Source organism: Pseudocercospora fijiensis (genome assembly GCF_000340215.1).
Source record: "Pseudocercospora fijiensis CIRAD86 unplaced genomic scaffold MYCFIscaffold_6, whole genome shotgun sequence".
Taxonomy (NCBI): domain Eukaryota; kingdom Fungi; phylum Ascomycota; class Dothideomycetes; order Mycosphaerellales; family Mycosphaerellaceae; genus Pseudocercospora; species Pseudocercospora fijiensis.
The window spans coordinates 779,126-799,543 of NW_006921537.1; the positions used below are offsets into that span (position 1 = coordinate 779,126).

The 20,418-nt window shown below is 44.4% G+C and overlaps 3 protein-coding genes and 1 non-coding gene across 4 annotated transcripts; 2 read left to right on the top strand and 2 right to left on the bottom strand.

Annotated features, from left to right (window-relative positions):
* Positions 1–5,455: 5,455 nt before the first annotated feature.
* On the bottom strand, positions 5,456–5,615 carry MYCFIDRAFT_t55. Its single transcript has one exon. It is a non-coding gene; the product is annotated as a tRNA-Asn (tRNA).
* Positions 5,616–13,217: 7,602 nt separating this feature from the next.
* MYCFIDRAFT_176198 (uncharacterized protein) lies at positions 13,218–14,967 on the bottom strand (the record flags this gene model as incomplete). Its single annotated transcript, XM_007929996.1, has 7 exons — positions 13,218–13,276; positions 13,314–13,445; positions 13,474–13,519; positions 14,656–14,668; positions 14,712–14,760; positions 14,791–14,800; positions 14,842–14,967. The coding sequence occupies 7 exons, from the start codon at positions 14,965–14,967 to the stop codon at positions 13,218–13,220; spliced, it is 435 nt and encodes a 144-aa protein (XP_007928187.1).
* Positions 14,968–15,502: 535 nt separating this feature from the next.
* MYCFIDRAFT_1070 (uncharacterized protein) lies at positions 15,503–17,487 on the top strand (the record flags this gene model as incomplete). The annotated part of the gene is made up of 2 exons (XM_007929679.1): positions 15,503–16,686; positions 16,816–17,487. Coding segments are annotated over 2 exons (1,856 nt in total), but the record flags the coding sequence as incomplete, so codon positions are not given.
* A 2,516-nt stretch (positions 17,488–20,003) lies between these two features.
* MYCFIDRAFT_140484 (uncharacterized protein) lies at positions 20,004–20,321 on the top strand (the record flags this gene model as incomplete). Its single annotated transcript, XM_007929997.1, has 1 exon — positions 20,004–20,321. The coding sequence occupies one exon, from the start codon at positions 20,004–20,006 to the stop codon at positions 20,319–20,321; it is 318 nt and encodes a 105-aa protein (XP_007928188.1).
* Between the last annotated feature and the right edge of the window lie 97 nt (positions 20,322–20,418).

Below are 20,418 nucleotides of genomic sequence, written 5' to 3' on the forward strand. Positions count from 1 at the left end.
CCCTAGCAACGGCAACTACGCCCTAGCAACGGTAATAAAGCGTAGTAAATACAACCTAGTAACTATTATAGCCGGCAATCGTAGCCGGCAGTCGAATAAGAGTGTCCTTATAGTAAAACTACGCCCTAGCAACGGCAACTACGCCCTAGTAACGGCAACTACGCCCTAGTAACGGTAAAAGAGCGTAGTAAATATAACAGAGTTACTATTATAGCCGGCAATCGTAGCCGGCAGTCGAATAAGAGTGTCCTTATAGTAAAACTAATATAGTCTCTAGTTCAAACTAGGAATCTATATAGTTCGAAAAAACCAAACTAGAACTAGGGAGCTAGTTCGCCACTAAGAAACCAAACTATATACGTTTAATAGTTCGGAAACCGAACTACTACGGGGTCTAAGAATAATTAGCGTATTTAGGTCGGCGGCAATCTAGAAGGTAAAGGAAAAGCATATACCGAAGGCGTCTACTATAACATTATAGTAGGTACCTACTAGCGTAACCTCCCTATTTACTCCCTATATACCGAGGGAAATGTCTCTGTTTATCGGTAGCCTAAGTTGTTTAGCCTAACGCTTACTTATTATAAGTAACTCTAAACTATTATTAAGCATTGCTAGCATCTGCTAACTATAGCTTCTAATAGTAACTTAAATATAGATAGTAAGAACGACGGCGAAGGAACGGGTAACCGCGGAAAGGTCTATATTATTAGGGATAGAGTAAAGTTCCTTAGGTCGAGGAGGTCCTACTCGACCGATTTATTAGCTAGTAAATCGGATAGCCTTAATAGAAACCGAAACTAGAGTAGGGTCGGTATTATTACTATCCCCTCGGCCTATCTCCTTAACTCTCTCTTCGTTAGTATTATTAATAGTCTCTTAGTTCTCGTAGGTTACCGATTCGCCTTCTACTAACTCTTAGGTACCTAAAAATTTAGGAAGGAACTATAGGGAAGAGACGTCGATATAGTCTTCTCGTCCCTATTTTCGTTAGAGGGTAGCGAGGTCTTTTATAAAGGTAGTATCGTTAGGGATTCGGCTCTAGAACAGGTTAGTAGGCAAACTATATACTAGCAGCTCTCCTATAGAAACGTTAGACTTGAGGTCTAAGAACTATAAAGCCTAGAAGAGAGCGTTTGCCTTTATATCTATAGAGTTAGCTAGACTAGCACTATACTTATTTATATACCTATTAAAGCGAAAGCTCTTTAGATCGGATAACTTCCGCTTATAGGCCGGTAGATTAGCTAGCCCTAGGGTACTACTAATGTCGGTAGTAGCATCTTCTATATCGACCTTTAAAGTCTCCGAGACGACTAGGCTCTCTATAGGTAGGGTGCTAGGTGCGGTACTAGATTAGGTAGCGCGGTCTATAGCTGTCTAGAGAGTCTTAGTTTTAGCGGTTAACTCTCGCTATTATTTAGCCTTGTCGGCCGCCTTGTTCTTTAGTACCCTAGTAGGGGCTACCGTACTAGGGCAAGTAGGGTTCTACAGGCTCTTACCCTTGTTTTAGGACTAGGTTTAGGACCTTATAGTAGCGTAGATATCTATACTATTCTTAGTAACCGCGTAAACATTAGTAACTGCGTCCGGATCCTAAGAAACAAAGTTAACTTTAACGGGCTCGGTAGTACCGTTACTACTTCGCTCCTTAATCTATTTAGCCCTAACCTTCTAAGTTTCTCGTTTAGTAATAGCGGCGAGGGTACTAGTCCTAGTATCCTTAAACTCGATCTTGCCGCTATACTTCTTCTCTAGAAGGGTCCTTAGTTAAGGTAGCTTTAGGGCTCTCCGATCCTATTCGAAATTAATTTTATCGCCGGTATCTATATAGTAGAATTAACTATTTACTTATATAATAAGCTTCCTATTAAGAAGCTCTTTCTAGATAGGGTAGGACGATTAGATATGTTTATAACCGCTATATATCTAGCACTTGCTATCTAAGTTAGAATAGATCTTCCGTATAGCGTAGACATCTACTAAAGGGGCTTTAGGGTAGTTAGGGTCTAAAACCTAGTAGACTAGTAGTATATCGCCTAGTATAGTAGTATCGATAACTTCCCTAACTCGCTATAATGCCTTCGTATTTAGGTTAAGTCGGGCTAGGGATTCGGCTAAGTCCGTAACGTCTTAAGAGTGCTTAGTAATAGTAGGAGTTACGGTCTTAGGACTACTTTGCGATTTAGGAAGGAACTTAGGTCCCTTACTTCCTATAGCTTCTTTCCTAACCTACGCTAGGTTATTCCTATCTTCGCCGTAGATAAACTTCCTCGTATCGGCGGTACTATTAATGTCGGCCTTAATATATACTAGGACCTCTTTGTATTTCCTAAAGCTCTTAGGATCGGCCTCGCTAAGCTTATAACGACGGAAGATACGCTAAGCTATTAGCTACGGCAATCCCTAGAGAAGCAACCTCGTTCTCTAAGAGTTTTCGAGGTTACTTTACTCGATACCGTCTACTAACTCGATAAATTCGCGGACGTACCCCTTTAGGTCGTTATCCTTAGTGCGCCTTACTAAGTAGAGGGCCTCGAGCTACGCGCGACTGCCTTTAATACGACGGCTATCGCGCTCCCGATACTCCCTTAAAAAGGCTAACTTAAAGGTCTCCTAGTTAGTATTAGACTTGTCGTCCTTTTCTAGGTAGCTAACTAGGGTTCTAAGGGTTCGGTAAAGCTTAGTGCTAGTAGTCCTCGTAAGGGACCGGATCTTATACTAGTCGGACTCCCTATCGAGCTCGTACTTAATTAAGCCTTCCTTAAAGCGCTCTATATATGCTATAGCGTTCTACCCTTCGAATAAGGGATTTATACTACTCCCTAGTTCTAGCGGGCGACGCTTGCTTTAATAGAGAAGCTTAGTTTGCTTCTCTATAATCTTTATAAGGATAGTGTAGAGTGCCTCTAGCGTAGAGAGCGTAGGAGGCTCGCTTATATTAACTAGTCGCCGCCTAATTTCTTCGTTAATAGAATTAGGGGCGTTTTCGGATTTAGAGGATTCTACTAATTTAGAATTCTTAATACTCGTTTTCGCTAGAGCTAGAGCTTATTCGATTGTTAGAAAATAGTTAAAATAGAATGCTATATAAAGTTGAAATAAAATGCTATATAAATGTGTTTTTAGTATATTTGGTTTGTTATAATGTTGCTGCGCGAGAGAACGGTATATTAGGCTGTTTCTCCTAGTATTACCCCTAGGGTAGTATTAGGATTTAGCCTCCTAAGGGTCGCCTAATTACCTCTAGAAGCTAAGTTTAGTAAATTTTAGACAAAAGCCGCTCGGAGGGAGAGACTACAATCTCTATTTATACCTAGATCCTAGAAACTAGCTCGTATCCCCTTTAGCTAGGTAGGGGGGCGGTAGCCTTCTTTTTCTAGTAGAAGGCTAAGTACTATCGAAGCGAGGCTACGAATCTAGGAACGCCCTACCCGATTAATAGGGGACTCCCCGGCTATCCGATCTGCAATCCGTATTTGCTATCTATTAATAGTCTTAGCAAACTAAGCAAGGCCGATAGGTAATTAATCTATCTCCTCCTTAGGCGGGGCTTATCTCGAGTAAGCGGTACTAAATAGGTCTTCGACCCGAAGCCGAGTCCTTAGGAGCTAGCTATAGTTATAGACTAGGCCCTAAGCTATAATAGTTCTAAGGGTTTGTAGCTTTTCGGGGTTAAAGAGATGCCTTCGTTAAGAGGTTTCTTCGCTTGTCGTAATAGCCCCTCGAGATACTTCTATATCGTCTATATCGTAGGCTCTTATCGTACCCTCGCTCTAGTTATAGCTATTCGTGCCCTAGGACTACCTTTAACATACCCGAACCTGTTAGATATAAAGAGATAGCCCTACCTTCGGCTCTAATAAAGGACGGAAACTAATACTACTACTACTACTAGCAGTAATAGTATAGGCAACCGAGGGTAATATAACCCGTAGCAATATAGGCAGCTATATTTAGCATAATAGGATAACAAGACCGTTGCTTAGGCTAATAACTAGAGCCCTGCAACATAGGCATTATAGAAGTGTAACGTAAACTATGTGCTATACGAGGTTAGTGCTCTATCTACAATGCAGAAGGAGGCCTCTTATATAGGCTTAAAACTTAGCCTAGGTATATAGGGCCGGTTACTAGCTAATACTAGGATCTATAGAGTAAACTATTATATACTTTCTAAGCGCTAGAGAGGTATCTAGGGTAGTAAACAGGCCTAATACGAAGGCAAGCGATTGCTAAGCAATCTATAGGAGGCTAAGCTAGTCTAATATATTAATAAGCTAACTAACTTAGGCCTACTACCGACTACCTAAATAGTACGGAATTTTACTAAATAGGTCTATAGCCGGAAGCCTAACGTAAACTAGCCTACTAGGTTTACTAGAAAGCACCTAGATATACTATCTTCTAGGTATACTAGTAACCTAGATAAGGCTCGGAAGAAGGCTAGTTTATAGTCCTCGTATACTAACTACTTTACTAAGCTAGAAGTAAAGATAAAGAAGTATAATATTAAGCCTAAGAATATATATATAATATAGATAAGAAGGGCTTTATAATAGGTATACCTAGTAAAGCTAGAAGGATCTTTATAAAGTAGGTATTATTAAGTAGCTAGCTAAAGGGGTATATATAGGATAGTAACCGTAAATCGATAATAGTTATTACCTAGATTAGTACTAATAGTAAAGCACTCCTACCTCCCTTAATCTGTAAGGCTTAGCCTAACTAGTTTTAGGATACCTAGGTAGAAGATATAGACCTATAAATAAGAATAGTATATAGCCTTCTTTACTAAGTTACCTTCTAGCTAGATAAACGATAAGCTTAGCTTCGTATACCTTACTTAAGTATTCGATCGCTTTATAAAGCAGAAGGCTCGTAATAGTCGCTCTTAGCGGCTATTAATACTAGATAGTTACGGCTGTTATTTAAATACAAAGTTCCTTAACTAGGCAATAAAAGACAGATACTAGTAGGCGTATATCCGCCTTATTTAACCTATATATTATAGCCTCTAGATATCTCGTTATTTACGCCTCTTATAAGCTATTACCTAATAGTCTTAAACTAGTTTATTGGCAGCGCAGCTGCCAATCTAGACACCGCGGCCACCGCCCGCGAAAATCCAAGTTGTCCGCCAAGACCGAAATGATTGGCTGAGAAATTTCGCAGAAGTAATATGCAATCAAAGATTGAAGGGAAATTTGACTTACCCCGGATTTCAGCGTAGAACGTCAATCGAAACAAAGATTAAAGGGGAATTTAACTTACCCCGGATTTCTTAGCTTATTAGCTAGGGTATTAGCTTGATAGTAGTAATATTTAATTCAAGATTTAAGTACATTTCCTATTAATTGCGTATAAATAAAAAAAATAGCTAGTGTAGGACTAGTGTAGGACTCGAACCTACGACAAGTATATTTCCTATTAATTACGTATAAATAAAAAAAAATAGCTAGTGTAGGACTCGAACCTACGACCTCTTAACCCCTATCGATCTTATAACTCCTTTAAGACATATACCTTTATATAGCGGGGACTATATTAAGTAGTATAGCCGGGAGAAATAGAATCATTAATGGTTAAGAATCATACCACTAGACTAACTAGCCGATATATATAGAATGGAAACTAATACTCTCTATATACTTATAAAGTAGGAGCTAATAGCTCGATTTCCATGAAAATTTCACGTTTGATAGAACCGACCCGCGCGGTTCTAACGGTGTAATTTTCATTGAAATCGAATCAATATTCATTGAGATATTAACCGCCGAAGTTAGAGCCAACACTAGCCAACACCTACTAACACTAAATTCGAAGGTAGTCGATTTCTATGAAAATTTCACGTTTGATAGAACCGACCCGCGCGGTTCTAACGGTATAATTTTCATTGAAATCGAATCAATATTCATTGAGATATTAACCGCCGAAGTTGGAGCCAACACTAGCCAATACCTGCCAACACCAAATTCGAAGGTGGTCGATTTCTATGAAAATTTTACGTTTGATAGAACCGACCCGCGCGGTTCTAACGGTGTAATTTTCATTGAAATCGAATCAATATTCATTGAGATATTAACCGCCGAAGTTAGAGCCAACACTAGCCAACACCTACTAACACTAAATTCGAAGGTGGTCGATTTCTATAAAAATTTCACGTTTAATAGAACCGACCCGCGCGGTTCTAACGGTGTAATTTTTATTGAAATCGGATTAGTATTTATCGAGATATATATAGGATACTCCGTATTCTATAGCTATCTAGTCTAGAGGCGCCCTAATATACTAGCCTATAGGGTACTAAATATTAGCCTAATCGGAGGGGCTATAGTAAGGCTCTAGGGCGTCTAGTAGGTATATCGACTTTTTTTTATACTAGACGTACAATTTTCGCTAAGTCTACGAGTTGCGCGCGTTTTAAGAGCGCTCGCGAGGCAGGGTCGCCCCCGAAGTAAGGGTTTCCTATATAAAAGTGGCCGGCTAGCGGACCTACTTTGGGAGCGGAACCGCCTTATATAGAAATCGTATCCTAGCACGTTCGGAGGATATATATATAGGAGTAGTATTTTAGATTCTTTAAAGGAACTATTTTACTGTCTTATATACGTCAAGGAGTATACCTTTAAAAACCCCTTTCGCCGAGGGAAACTAGGTACATTTACTACGGTCCTAGATCGAAATTTACCTAGGATCTATATAATATGGATTCTAATTCGGATACTACTCGGGATCGAGTACAAAAACAATGTTCGAGGTGTAAAACACAACGACCTCTAAGCGATTTTAATCGAGAGGGTAGGCAGTCCTATAAGACCTGTCTTACATATCGCGAGAAACAGGCACGCAAAAGGCGGCTACAAAGGCGTTCGCGTAGCCCTACTATTAACGTAGAAGCCCCTAATATTTATCGGAGAGGTCGGGACGAAACCTCTATTGAAAGGGAGCAAAGACGGGCTATCGCGAGAGAGGACCGCGCAAATCGGGCGTTACGATCTACTAGGGCTCCCTTACTTGCCCGCGATATAAATTCATTTACCTGTAGCGGCTGTAATATACCTCGGCCCTATAGAGAATGTCGGGTAGTTAATTCTACCCTCTGCTCGTATTGTTCGAATCCCGGTATTTCGGATATTACTACTAAGCTAAAGTGGTGCGAAACGGGTAGCTACTTTACTACCCGATCGGAATTTCAGGCCGGTAGTCTCGAATATGGTTACTGCCGGCAACACGGTATCTTTCCCTCTACGATTCCTAGCTCTAGTAGGGCTTCCGAGTCGTCGAGGTCTCGAATGAATAGGCGTTCTCTTAATCGAATTCGCGAGGCAGCCCAGGCTACTCGCGAACTAGATGAGGGTAATCTTAGCCTTAAAAACGCCGAAACACTAGAACAACGTCGTACTCGACCGGCTCTATCTAATACCGACTTCGACCGGTATATACGATTTAGCCGACAGGGAGATACTATATCTTGGATACGGTGTCAAATATGCCCCCGCCGCTGGTTAGATCTTAAGCTAGATCCTACTACCGGCGCTTGTAGCTCTTGTTTAAAGGCTATTAAGTCGAACCCCCCTCGAATTCCCCTATTCTCTAGGGCAAATAATATGGACCCGGGCGAGCTACCGGTAGATTTGCCTAAGCTTAGCGATATAGAACAGCTCCTAATCGCTAGGGTCCATACTGCCGTTAACGTACTTACGGTCCGGGGCTAGCAGTATAAGTACCGCGGACATGTCGCTCATTTCCTTCGCGATATAGTCTCTGTTTATAACAAACTGCCGCGACTACCTAATAAGGTAGATATACTATTACTTAGGCCTCGGAACCTAAATACTAATGAGATTGCGTCCTTTAATCGCGAATTCCGCGTTCGTAGGCAGGCTATTAAGTTGTAGTTAGAGTATTTAAAGGATAATCATCCCGGATATTCTGATATCGAAATAGACCCTACGCTATTGTCTCAGCTTCCGCAAGATAATAGCGTATTAGGTCAAATTCAAACCGAGTTAGTAGAGTCCGATGAAACTACTACTAGCGATCGGCCACAATATTTAGATACTACCGGCGAGGACGAGGAATTTCCTATTGAAACCGCCGCTGTCCCGCAATTAGGGCAAACCCGGGATCCTAATCAAACCCTACTAGATAACCTACGGTCTGTAGAGAGTATAGCAGGGGGGGATAATCCCGAGGTTAGCCGGGTAGGCCCCCAGAATCCGACCGAAGTTAGCCGGGGACCCCCCGGGACGAGTCTACATCGATTAGCCCAGCCTCGCAGTCTACCCCACTTAACGTAGCCCCATTTACAGGCGCGACCTATCGACGAGTGGGATACTAATAGTAGCCTTCTATCACTTGCCTTTCCGTACCTATATCCTACAGGGCAGGGCGATTTTTATAGCCCTCGCGAAAGGACAGTTAGTTTTAAGGACTATATTCAAGCCCTACTATACTATTACGACGGTCGATTTGGTTCCCATACTAGCTGGCGGTATACGGTATTTAATATCTATTACCGAAGCTTAACTCGTAGCTAGTCTACGTACCTTGCCCGTAGTCTCGAAGTTGCTAATAGCCTTACAAAGGAGCAACTACGGGAGGCCTTACTAAACCCGGAGTCCCCGGATTCTAAGTCTATTTTAGACACAATTACAAGGCACGGGCGGTCCCTAATTGGTACGAGGCCGTATATAGGCGCCCGCCGAATGGAACTAGAAGCGATGGTTCGGTCTCTAGGATGTCCGGCGCTTTTTGGAACCTGTAGTCCCGCCGATCTACAGTGGGACCATTTACTTCGGTTAAGTCCGTTCTATAACGAATGGAAAACAGGTAGTTCGGCCGATTCTATCCGTCTAGCACGGGAGTTTCTTAAGGACTATCCGCATATCGTAGTAGATCTATTTAAGCGTCGGTTAAAGCTCTTGTTTAAGACTGTCCTAGAGCCTAAATTTAGGGTATCTGACTCATGGATTCGGTTTGAGTTTCAAGGGAGAGGTAGTATTCACGCGCACTTTTTTCTTTGGATAGACGAGCTACCATCGATTAGTGTTACTACTGACGAGGGGCGTTCGGCACTTGCTACACGTTGGGATAGACATATCGTTGCCTTAAATCCGGATACTAGTCGGCAGGGTGCCCCTATTGGCCGTAGTGCTATAAATTCGGATACCTCGGAAATAGAAAACAATCTCGAGTTTCTCTCGGATCTTGTAAACCGACTTCAGCGGCACTCGTGTAACGATTATTGCCTACGCCGTAAGAAGGGACAAGATGCGGCCGATACTACGAAATATTGCCGGTTTCACTTTCCGCGTACTATCCTAGAGAGGGCCGAGGTTTCTAATCGCTATAACGACAAGTTTGTTACATATATTGCCGAGTGTAACGATCAGAACCTTAATCACTTTAATCCCCTTTTAACGATAGCCTGGAGAGCGAATACCGATCTTACTCCGTGTACCGATATTAAGGCAGTACTACAATATATTGTTAAGTACTGTTCGAAAGCCGAGGTTGCTACAAAGCCCTATTCAGAACTTATACGGGATATCCTGCCCCGTATATCTGATAGGAGGCCCTTAGTCTCGCTTGCCGCTAAGCTACTTAATAAGCTAGTTTCTGAAAGAGATTGGTCCGCATAAGAGGTTTCGTTTATTCTACTAGGTTATAATTTAGTAGATTGTACGCGGCAGTTCGTTAACCTCGACTGTAGACCGCAGGCAGAGCAACAGGTACCATTTGGGCTAAACGACCTCGGCGAGGGGCACCCCCAGCAGACTGCGCGTAGGACGATCTATATGAAGTATAGCGATCGACAGGAAGTATACGCTACTGTTTCGCTCTTCGAGTTCGCGACTAGATTTAATCTAGGCCGGAATCCGCCTACGAGGTTAGCGGATAGAAATCCCGACCGGATTCTTCGCTATATCCCGCTATATCCTAGCGATACTAGCGATCCGAAGTACGCGCAGTACTGTCGGTTTAAGGTTGTACTACACGTCCCTTGGATAGTATATCCAGTACTACCCTTCCGATTCCCAAACTCGCCTATTTCTTATACTACGTGGCCGGCTGCCTACCGGGAATTAGAGCGCCGGGAGTCGCAGTATCCTACACTTAGGAGGGACTATTACGGCCGTCTAGCCGAGGAGAACGAGGATTTTGAGGACGAGTTCGAGGAGGAATATCCTATTACCGAGGATGAGGAGGCTATATTTAACGAACTCGGGAACGAGCATCCTAGCGATAATAATCGGATTCGCGAGGAGCTCGAGTTAGGACAGCGGGGTATTGATATTTCTGCTGACTGGAGTCCCTACTGTGGCCGTTTTAAGGATACTATACCCGAGGTTTACGAACCGCTAGCTCGGAATAACTATTGGCGGCGGTTAAAGGAAAGTTCGACCTCGAATTTAGATGTCGAATCTCAGGCATCCAACGCCTATCTATCACTAAATCCGGGGCAAGCGGCAGTATATAGTGTCTTTGTTAAGAACTACGAACAGTTTGTCCGAGAGTTTCTATTCGGTACCCGCTTAGGGGCGCCCGCCAACTCCGAAGGCGCCCCGCAGCTATTAATTAATCTCGACGGCGAGGCGGGTACCGGAAAGTCCTATGTAATCGAGCTACTCTCGGCTCGGTTACAGGCTCTTGCGCGGCGTACTGAAGGTAGTACTCGAAGTCCTATTGTTAGACTTGCCCCTACTGGGGCAGCGGCGTTTAATATCGATGGCTATACTATTCATTCCTTCTTTAATCTACCTATTTAAGTCGATCCTATCTTAGACGAACTTAGAGACGAGGCTAGAAAGGTCTGCCGCCGACGGTTAGAAGGAGTGCGTTTTATAGTAATTGACGAGAAATCTATACTTAGTATTCGTCTACTAGGTTGGATTAATCAGCGCCTATTCGAGATCTTTCCTGAAACTAAGGCCTCTACCGACTTTTTTGCCGGGTTTAGTATTCTTCTAGCCGGGGACTTCTGTCAGCTTCCGCCCGTCGCGGCTACCGCTCTCTTTACTACTAAGCGTTTATATAACGCTATAGATATCTCCGGTCGTAATTGCTACCGAGCCTTTAAGTATACGCTACGTTTGTCACAGGTTGTCCGGCAATCCGGGCAGGATAAGACTGCCCTACAATTTAAGGATGCCCTACAAGCCGTCCGGGTTAATAAGGTAGAAGATAGGCACTATAATCTTCTTAGACAGCGTACGTTTACGCCCTTCGGGGAGGCAATACAGAGAGACTTTAAGTCTGCTATCCGGCTTTACTCCTATCGTACTACGGTAGAGCAGTTTAATCGTACGCAACTCTTAGCTAGCGAATATCCGATACTTCGTATTAGCGCTAAGCACGACTCTATTTCGAGTAGTCGGCTTGACGAGAAAGAGTTTCAAGGACTCTATTCCGAGCTATACTTAGTTATTGGATGTCCGGTACTTCTATGTCAGAATATCTGGACGGAGATGGGTTTAGTTAATAGTAGCCGCGGCCAACTATATAGTATTCTCTGGGACGAGGACGTAGAGAGTCCCCGGGATACTATGCCTCGCTGTCTACTCGTTTATTTTCCCGAGTTTCGTGGGGTTGGACTAAACGAGCAGATCGACGCTCGGGGGGGGGCCCGGAAGGGTGCGGTTGTGCCTATCTTTCCCGTACGGAGGGCACGCGGTACTTACGGTACTACGGAGACACAATGGCGCGAGCAATTCCCTATAGTAACCTGCTATGCGATTACGATTCATAAGTCGCAAGGTATGACTTTAGATCGGGTTGTCGTAAACCTTAGGGAGAAGCAAGTATCTCCCGGGGCATTCTACGTAGCCTTATCGAGGGTTAGGGCCTATAAGGACCTCGCTATCGAACAAGACTTTGTAAAGTCGGATATTACTTTTAGTATCTCCGATATTACGAAAGATAGGGATCTAGATTGGCTAGAACGGACGAAGCAACTCCTATCTGTCGAAATTACTAGCCCTACTACTACGCCACGTAGTATACGTACACAAAGTCTAGCCTTTGGTTCGCTAAGGTCTATTCCTTCAGTCTCGACTAGGAAAACACCTTCTACCCTCCGTAAGAGTATCGATCCTTCGCCGGTTCGGATTCCACCTATCCTCCGGCCGTCTTTAAGGGATACTAGGCAGAGGAGTCCGTTACGGCATAGAACTACGCAGGAGGAATTATAGGGTGGCTCGGTATCGCCGGATTTATCACCTAGCCCGGCGGATCCTAGCCCTACGTTACTACCGAGGCGAAGAGCGCCTACTATACCCCGTCCGGAGGGGCCCCCGGAGGAGTACCTAATAGCTGGTGGGATAGGAGGTAGTAGTCCTATACCGGAGTTAGGTTTCGAGGAGGAGGAGTACTTTGTATATTAATCTACTATATATGGTTTTGTACTTAGGCGGCGCTATATCGGAGTTAGGTTTCGAGGAGGAGGAGTACTTTGTATATTAATCTACTATATATGGTTTTGTGCTTAGGCGGCGCTATATCGGAGTTAGGTTTCAACTTTCGAGGAGGAGTACTTTGTATATTAATCTACTATATATAGTTTTGTACTTGGACGGCGTTTATAATAGGCTGTAACTACTAAGAGGAAATTCTATTATCGAGTTCCTATCTAAGTAACTTAACAAGTTGCTAGACTATTGTACTAACTCGCGCGGCTCTAATTCTATAATTTAAGTAAACGTATATATTTCTTTGATTTTCGAATATATCTAGGGTTTATAACGGACTAAGTTGTCCGGTAATAACGGTATAGTTTCTACTAATATTGTCCTAATCTATCCTAATACTCTTATAATATATTATATACTAGCATTATAAATATATCCCCTTAACTAGTATATTTAATTTCTATATATACGTTTATATTTCCCCTTGCTATATATACTATCTTATATATTATATATATATATATAGACTTATAGTATAATTTTTATTAGAATCGTATTAATACTAACACATATACTAACCGAATACTAGACTCTAAATCCGATAGTCGTCGATTGTAGTTAAAATTTAGGCTTTAACGATTGTAATAATAAAATATTGTTCGTAGTTAATCTCCTCTACCTTAGTCTTTTTTTTTTAAAAAAAAAAAAAGCCAACCAAACACCCTCCGGAAGTACCCATTCCCGACCCGTATAGCTTCAACGTGTGCTATATTATAGCGTAGAATCAGCTACACGGTCGGGGGATTACAGTCCTACTCGGGAATACAGAATGGTAAACACTGTAAGTAGCCGGCCAGCCCCTGCTCCCCCGGAGGGGCCCTCAATAAAGCGTAGTCTAACGATTGGGCCTCGGGGCGCCCGCATCTACTACCCTCGTCAGTAGTGTATCTGATTGGCTGAACGTCCTCGGGTTTTGCGTGTATATATCTGCCCATCTATGCCAAGAAATCCGGGGAAGCTGATATAGCTCAGCTGGTAGACGCTCGCTTTTTTAAGCAACGCCAAGCCGAAAATTTTCGAACGTAGGTGACCTCTGCGCTGCCACTCTTAGAACGCGCCCGCGGTCCACAACACTTCCTAGTATATAGATCTGTGGGTATATGGGGTGTGATAAAGTAGGTATTCTTTAGCCTATTCTAGTAGGCTTAGACTAAGGCTATAGTAAAGAAGAATATATCTAGTAGCTTCTAGAAGATAGGCATCTATCCGCTTAGTCTAGAGATAGTACTATCTAAGCTAAAGAATAAGATAAAGATAGCGATAGCAACTTCCAGTAAGCAGGCTAGTAGGCCTTTCTTAAAGGCTTTAACTAAGTCGAGTATTAAGCGAGCTAACTAGAAGAAGACTAAGGCTATTACTAAGACTATAGTAGACGCGAAGAACTCGAAGAAAGTACTAAATCCAAGGCACTAGGTTAGTAGCTTATAGGCTTAGAACACATAGCTCTTAAGTTAAGTTAGTAGACTTATAGCCGCTCTTAGGTAGAAAGTAAGGTAAGAAGTTATTCAAAGAGATAGGGGCTAAAAACGGCTCTACTACTATATTTTACTTACCTAATAAGACCTTGTAAGTAAGAGATATACTTACTAGAAAGGAGTAAAAGAAACAAGTAGAGGCTACTTAGAAGGAGGCTTAGAAGGTCTAGTAGTAACTAAATAAGTAATATACTATATAGACTAAGGCACTAAAGGCATAGTAGAGATAGGTTACTACTAAAAAGAGGAAGGAGAAACTAGCTTAGAAAGTAGCTAAGAAGGAAGTAAAGAAAAAGACAGTTATAGCTACTAGACAACTAAATAATAATCTTTAGGTAAGTATTAGGAAGATAGGGAACCCTCTAAGGCGTATTATATTTAAATATCTATAGGAAGAAGATATTATATATAATTTAAGAAAGAAGGCTAGATATTAGGCTTTAGAGGTAAAGCGAGCTCTACTAATTATAATACTACCTATAAGGGTCTAGAAGTTATTCTAATCGAACCGGCGTAGTCGAAATATATATATAGAGGAAAGTATTAATAGTATAGCTATTATATTAATAGAATACGACCGTAGAGCAGGTATATAAGTTGAATTATAGAAAGCGTACTCTACGGCTAACCGTACGCTATAGCTGGAAGCCTTCTAGATAGTAGGGAAGGTCTAGTACAGTAGTTACAGTATATGCTAAGAGAGTCACAGGTCGCATTTGGCTAGCAGCTAGGCAGTCACAACGCGGCTAATGCTTGTAGGCACGCCGGCCTCCACTCTCCGATCAATTCTATTGCCTGGCTATCCCGTCCTTCTATAGCATGCGGCATGCCGTTATCCTCACTACCAGCTAGCTCATCTGGCAGGGCAGTCAACTTACTGGAGGAAGGTGCACAGAAATGCCATTGCCATGGTGCAGAATCGCTCTCACGACTCGCTCTCGGCCTGAGGCACACTGTTGCTCGTAATGCCGTCCAGTCGAGTGATGATGGGCATTGGAATGTGTACACCTCCCTATCATGCTCCTACTACTACTAGTAGTATGGTGATGATCAACGTGTGCCGCGTCCTGTTTGCCACCCGATCACCGCTCTCTGCATCGCACATCGCACATATACCAAGCTTCTCGTATCTGCCCACAGGTGCCAAATTTAGAACTAGAATAGAACCACCACACACACTGCCTCACTCTCAGCTGAACGGAAGGCCAAGTGCGCTCACGACCTGCGCCGAGCCTGCGTTCATCCACTGCACTGCGACGGACCGCTGGCGTGCGCATGATCGAGCATTCTGGTCCTGGCCGCGGCCGCACGGGTGGCGATTCACCCAAGCAGACGAAGAAAGACTCGCCTACCTCTGCTACTGTCTCCATACATTCGCGGTCTCCACTTCCGCCACGGAACTGCTCCATGATGTATCAACTAGGAGCAGCGATGGCGCTGCTTCTTGCTGTCGTTCCTCTCCTTCAAAGTACAGCATTGTTTGGCCGCGCCACCATCCTACAGCCTGTCAGCGGCAGTGCTATAACTCATACTCATGCAGACAACAGTCTTCCGTTGCAACGACGCGCAGACAGTCCCACGGATGTGTGCTTTCGGTGGGCCCAACAGAGCGCCATCGTCAATGGCACTCTCTATCTCTATGGCGGCCAAGCAACCACAGAGCCGGGACAGTCCGAAAATGCATGGAACAATAACTTCTTGACTCTGGATCTTACAAAGACATGGCAGATAGCAACGCCGTCCTTGACAGGGAAACCACAACCTTCGGGTCCACCAAAGGTGAGCTTAGGAACGCTGTGGAATTCACACCAAAGTCTTTACCTGTATGGTGGACAATTTCAATGGAAGCCCGCAGAGTCACCCACTGCTTTCTCATTATGGGAATACTCGATCTCGAATGACCAATGGATTGAGCACAGCAGCCCTGAGACGTCCGACGGCGTCAGCGCTCCTAGCAATGCTCAACCAGTCCAGCGCGCCGCCGAGGGAGCTGCTGCAAACGTGCCGTCACTTGGACGAGGCTTCTATTTTGGTGGTCATCTGGACGGCTATACCACAGAAGGCTGGTCTCAGAGCATTCCCAGAGTCTATTTACAGTCCTTGCTCGAATACACCTTCCCAGGAGAGCCGAACACTCAAGTCACGTCACTGTCGAATCATCAGGACGCACGCTCGGATGGAGTCTACCGAAATATCACTCAGGGAGGACTTCAAGCCCAAGCCGGCTTCACGCAGCGCGCTGATGGACTGCTGATCTATGTTCCCGGCTTTGGAGAACAGGGCATACTGCTAGCTCTTGCCGGCGGAACAAACGAGACCTTCACGCAAATGAACAACATCAACGTCTACGACATCGCCAAAAGTTCTTGGTACACGCAGACGACAAGCGGACCTATTCCTGATTATCGAGTCAATCCATGTGCTGTAATAGCAGCGGCGCCCGATGGAAGCTCCTACAATATTTACATGTTCGGCGGCCAAAACCTGATCCCGGCTGGCAATCAGACTCAGAAAAACGACATGTGGATTTTGACCTTGCCTACCTTCACCTGGATTGAGGTCGACATGTCAGGCCAGAGCGTGCCATACGGCCGCTCCGGTCACACTTGCAATGTCTGGGACGGGCAAATGGTCATGGTGGGAGGCTACGTCGGCGACCAGTCACTGACGTGCGAAAGCCCTGGCATTTACGTCTTTGACATGTCCGCAGCGCAATGGGTCAACGAATTCACTGCGAAGTCCCCCGGTGCGGACAGCGGATCATCCTCGACCAGCATGAAAAATGATGGCTCTGACTCTACTGGCTCGAACAACCCGTGAGTAGCGTCCCGTTTGGACAGAATGAAGCTTGTGCTGACAATCGACAGATTCAATCAGCAGCCAAATCAAAAATACTCGGCTGATAGCCCGGGCGGTTTGGAAGGCAGTTACGGGTACACTGTACCCCAAGCCGTCATCGATGTCGTCGGAGGCGATAAGTCTGGTGGTGCGACTCTCACAACACCCATCAACACCGCAACAGCCGGACCCATGGCAACAGGCAAGCCAATCACATACACTCTACCTGACGGCAGCACCACAACTTCGACCTCCTCACCCGACTCCAGCGGCAACAGCGGATCCGATAACAGTACCGGCAATGGCACGAACGTCGGCGCCATCGTCGCAGGCTGCGTAGCCGGAATTCTCGGCGTAATAATCCTGTACCTACTCTACTGCGTCTTCATCTACAGAAAACGTTTGGCCCTCTACAAACGCCACGTCGAAATGAGCCAAGCCCAAGCCCGAGGCGAGAAACTCACCCCTGTTTCCGCACTTCTAGCCACCAACAACAGTTCGAATGCTACACCTTCAGATCCCAGCACAGGAGCTCGCTGGATGACCCGAACCAGCGATTCAGGAAGTCATGAAAGTGGTAGTTACCACCCTGTCCGAAGAAATAGTAATGTGAGTGTTAATGAGGATCTTTTGGCGGGTCAGGAGCCGACGTTTTTTGGGACGTTGTTGCATCCGAGGAGGAGTTTGAGGGTTGTTAATAGGGATTAATAGAATTATAAAGAAGAAAGAAAAGAAGATTTGCGACAGGATAAAGAAACAGAAACACAGTGTATAGAAGATAACTTACGATCGATATGCGCATACGCGTGGTATATTCTATAATTTCTAATAATAATAATAATAATAATAATTGCGAGCGAAGCTCGCCTTATAATAACAAGCTCTCCCTAGTAGCTAAATTCCTATCTAGCTACACGTAACTACCGAGCTAACCCCGGATTCTCGGGCCCCGCAATCTAATTAGCTAAATCCTATAAGGTAGAGACCTCGGCTAACTCGGCCTCCGAGAAAGATAGCCTAAGGCAAAACGCTACGACGAAGACCCGCGATAAGTTAACTACGACGAAGAAAGCGACTTATAATAACTAGTAGCCTATAACGACTAGTAGCCTACGACGACTAGCGACCTACGACGACCTACTATAATCTATAACCTATAATAACTCGTAACCTACGGCAACTAGCGACCTACTACGACTAGCGATAACTAGCTACCTATAACGACTAACTTTAATAGTAGCCTACGACGACCTACGACCTACGACGATAAGCGACCTATAACGACTTCTATAAAGGAATATTAGCTTATAGATACCTAAATTCCTTACTTTCTACTCCTCCCTAAGTACCCTATCTATCTAATAAATTCGGTACTATATATATCCTCGATAGCGGAGGAAGTATAGCTAGTCTATATAGGTATTCTAAAGCGTAGTTTCCTTTATAGTAAAGGACGGAAACTAATACTACTACTACTACTACTACTAGCTATAATAGTATAAGCCTCTAAAGGTAGTATAACCTATCGCAATATAGGTAGCTATACTTAGTAGAATAGGATAGTAGACTTGTAGCTTAAGCTATAGTAATTGGAGCCCTGTAACAGAGGTACTATTAGAGTATAATAGGAATAGTATATTTTAATTTTTACGAGGTTAATAATTTTGTCTCTCTACTAAAGGAGGCCTCTTTTATAGGCTAGCGACTAGCTATCCTATAAGGGTATAAAGCTAGTTACTAGCTAGTAATAGAAAGATAGGTTATAGAGCGTTTATTTCCGCTCTATCTCGGTCGTAGAATAGTACTAGTAGCTCGTCGAGTTAGAATCTCTCTCTTACTAGTTATTAGATAATAAGCTAAAGGTAGTATCTAGCCTATAGAAGAGATAAATATAATATAGAAGAGAGGCAGCTTATACTTATTCGTCTTATAAGTATAGTTAATAACTAAGGCGTAGCCTAACTCCTTATAGATTACTACTATCTTAGGGTTAACGAAGAATAGTACTAATAACCTATCCTTCCGTACCACCCCCCACCGTGCTTCATCCTTCGCCTACCATCTTTTACACATGTCGACTGCGAGAGGTCGTCGTCGCCTTCTCATCAGCGATCAGGCCCGCAGCGCAGCACATCATTTACTGTATGTGCTGATCGAAGCACTCTGCCAATGGAAACAAGCCACACCAAGGTTTCGCTCGCTCGCTTCAACGTGGGCCCTTCCTCGGGCGGTGCACGAATCCTGCTGCCTTTGCATCATTGTTTGTTTGCGGCGTACATGAGGCTGTGCAGCTGCGCTTGCTGTCTTCAGCTGGACTGGGGCAGCAGCTAGTCGATACCAATGTCACTACTACATCTACCTCAGCTCTTCTCCAGCTCAGGCATATTTCTCTTTTGACACTGATATCCTAGCAGATTGATCCCTAGTTGAGAACCATTGTAGCGCTTCCAAGATGACGAGAAACACCGGAGACAACTACCAGGAGAATCCCTATGGATATCCGCCACAACAGCAGCAGTATGGACCGCAATATGGCCAGTCTCAGCATTATGGCAATTATGGATCTGGAGAGCAACAGAGTCACCAACAATCCGGATACGGAGGCCACCAAGGAACAGCTCAGTCTTACTACGGTGGCAACGACCAGCCCTACCAGCAGTATCCGAATGATAGGCCATCTTACCCACCACAAGGTGATCGCTATCAGGGCAGCCCAGCGCCATCGTACACGCCTGCACCACAGCAATACGGCGGCCCTGATCGGTTTGGCCAGAATAATTATGGGCAGCCAGCAGCTTCACACGACTATCCTCCCTACGGTCAGCGGTATCCGCAGCACCAGATGCAACAGCCAAGCGCTCAGGTGGATGAGTTCAGATCTCAGTTTGATCAACCAAATGCTCCTGGTCAGCCTGGCGGCCAGTATCCACCAGGATCCGATGCAGATCGAGGCATAATGGGTGCCTTGGCTGGAGGTGCAGCAGGCGCGTACGGCGGTCACAAGATGAACCACGGCATCCTTGGAGGTCTTGGTGGTGCTGTAGCTGGCTCCATGTTGGAAGACGCCTACAAGAAACACAACAAGAAAGACAAGAAAGACAAGAAGTACAAGAAACCCAAGTCCCGCCGTGGATCTAGCTCCAGCTCCAGCAGCAGTAGCTCGTCGAGCTCATCTGATGATGACAAAAAGAAGCGTCGTCACGCAGCAGGAGGTATGATGGCAGGCAATTTCCATGGTAGTTCCAGAAATGTTTACTTAGACGGTCGCAGCACGCTGGTAGCCGAATGTGCCGACGTCAATGGCCATCACCATCGCACTGCTATCGATCTGAACGACTGCCTTACCAACACCAATGGCTCCTTGCATTGGGCTCGCGGAGGAAACTTTGCTGCATCTGCACGACATATTCAACTGTTCGACAACGGCAATGGCCTGGAAGCAGAATTGGGAGACGGACGCGGCGGCTGGAAACATAACCGCATCAACCTCAATGAGAGGATATCCAATGACAATGGTCGTCTTGTCATGCTCTGACAGGACCCAGCGTACAGAAATCTCTTGAGTGGAAAGCAGCTAATGGAGGTTCAGATCCTATATCGGACTTGGTAGCGTATAATACATTCGCTCTCGC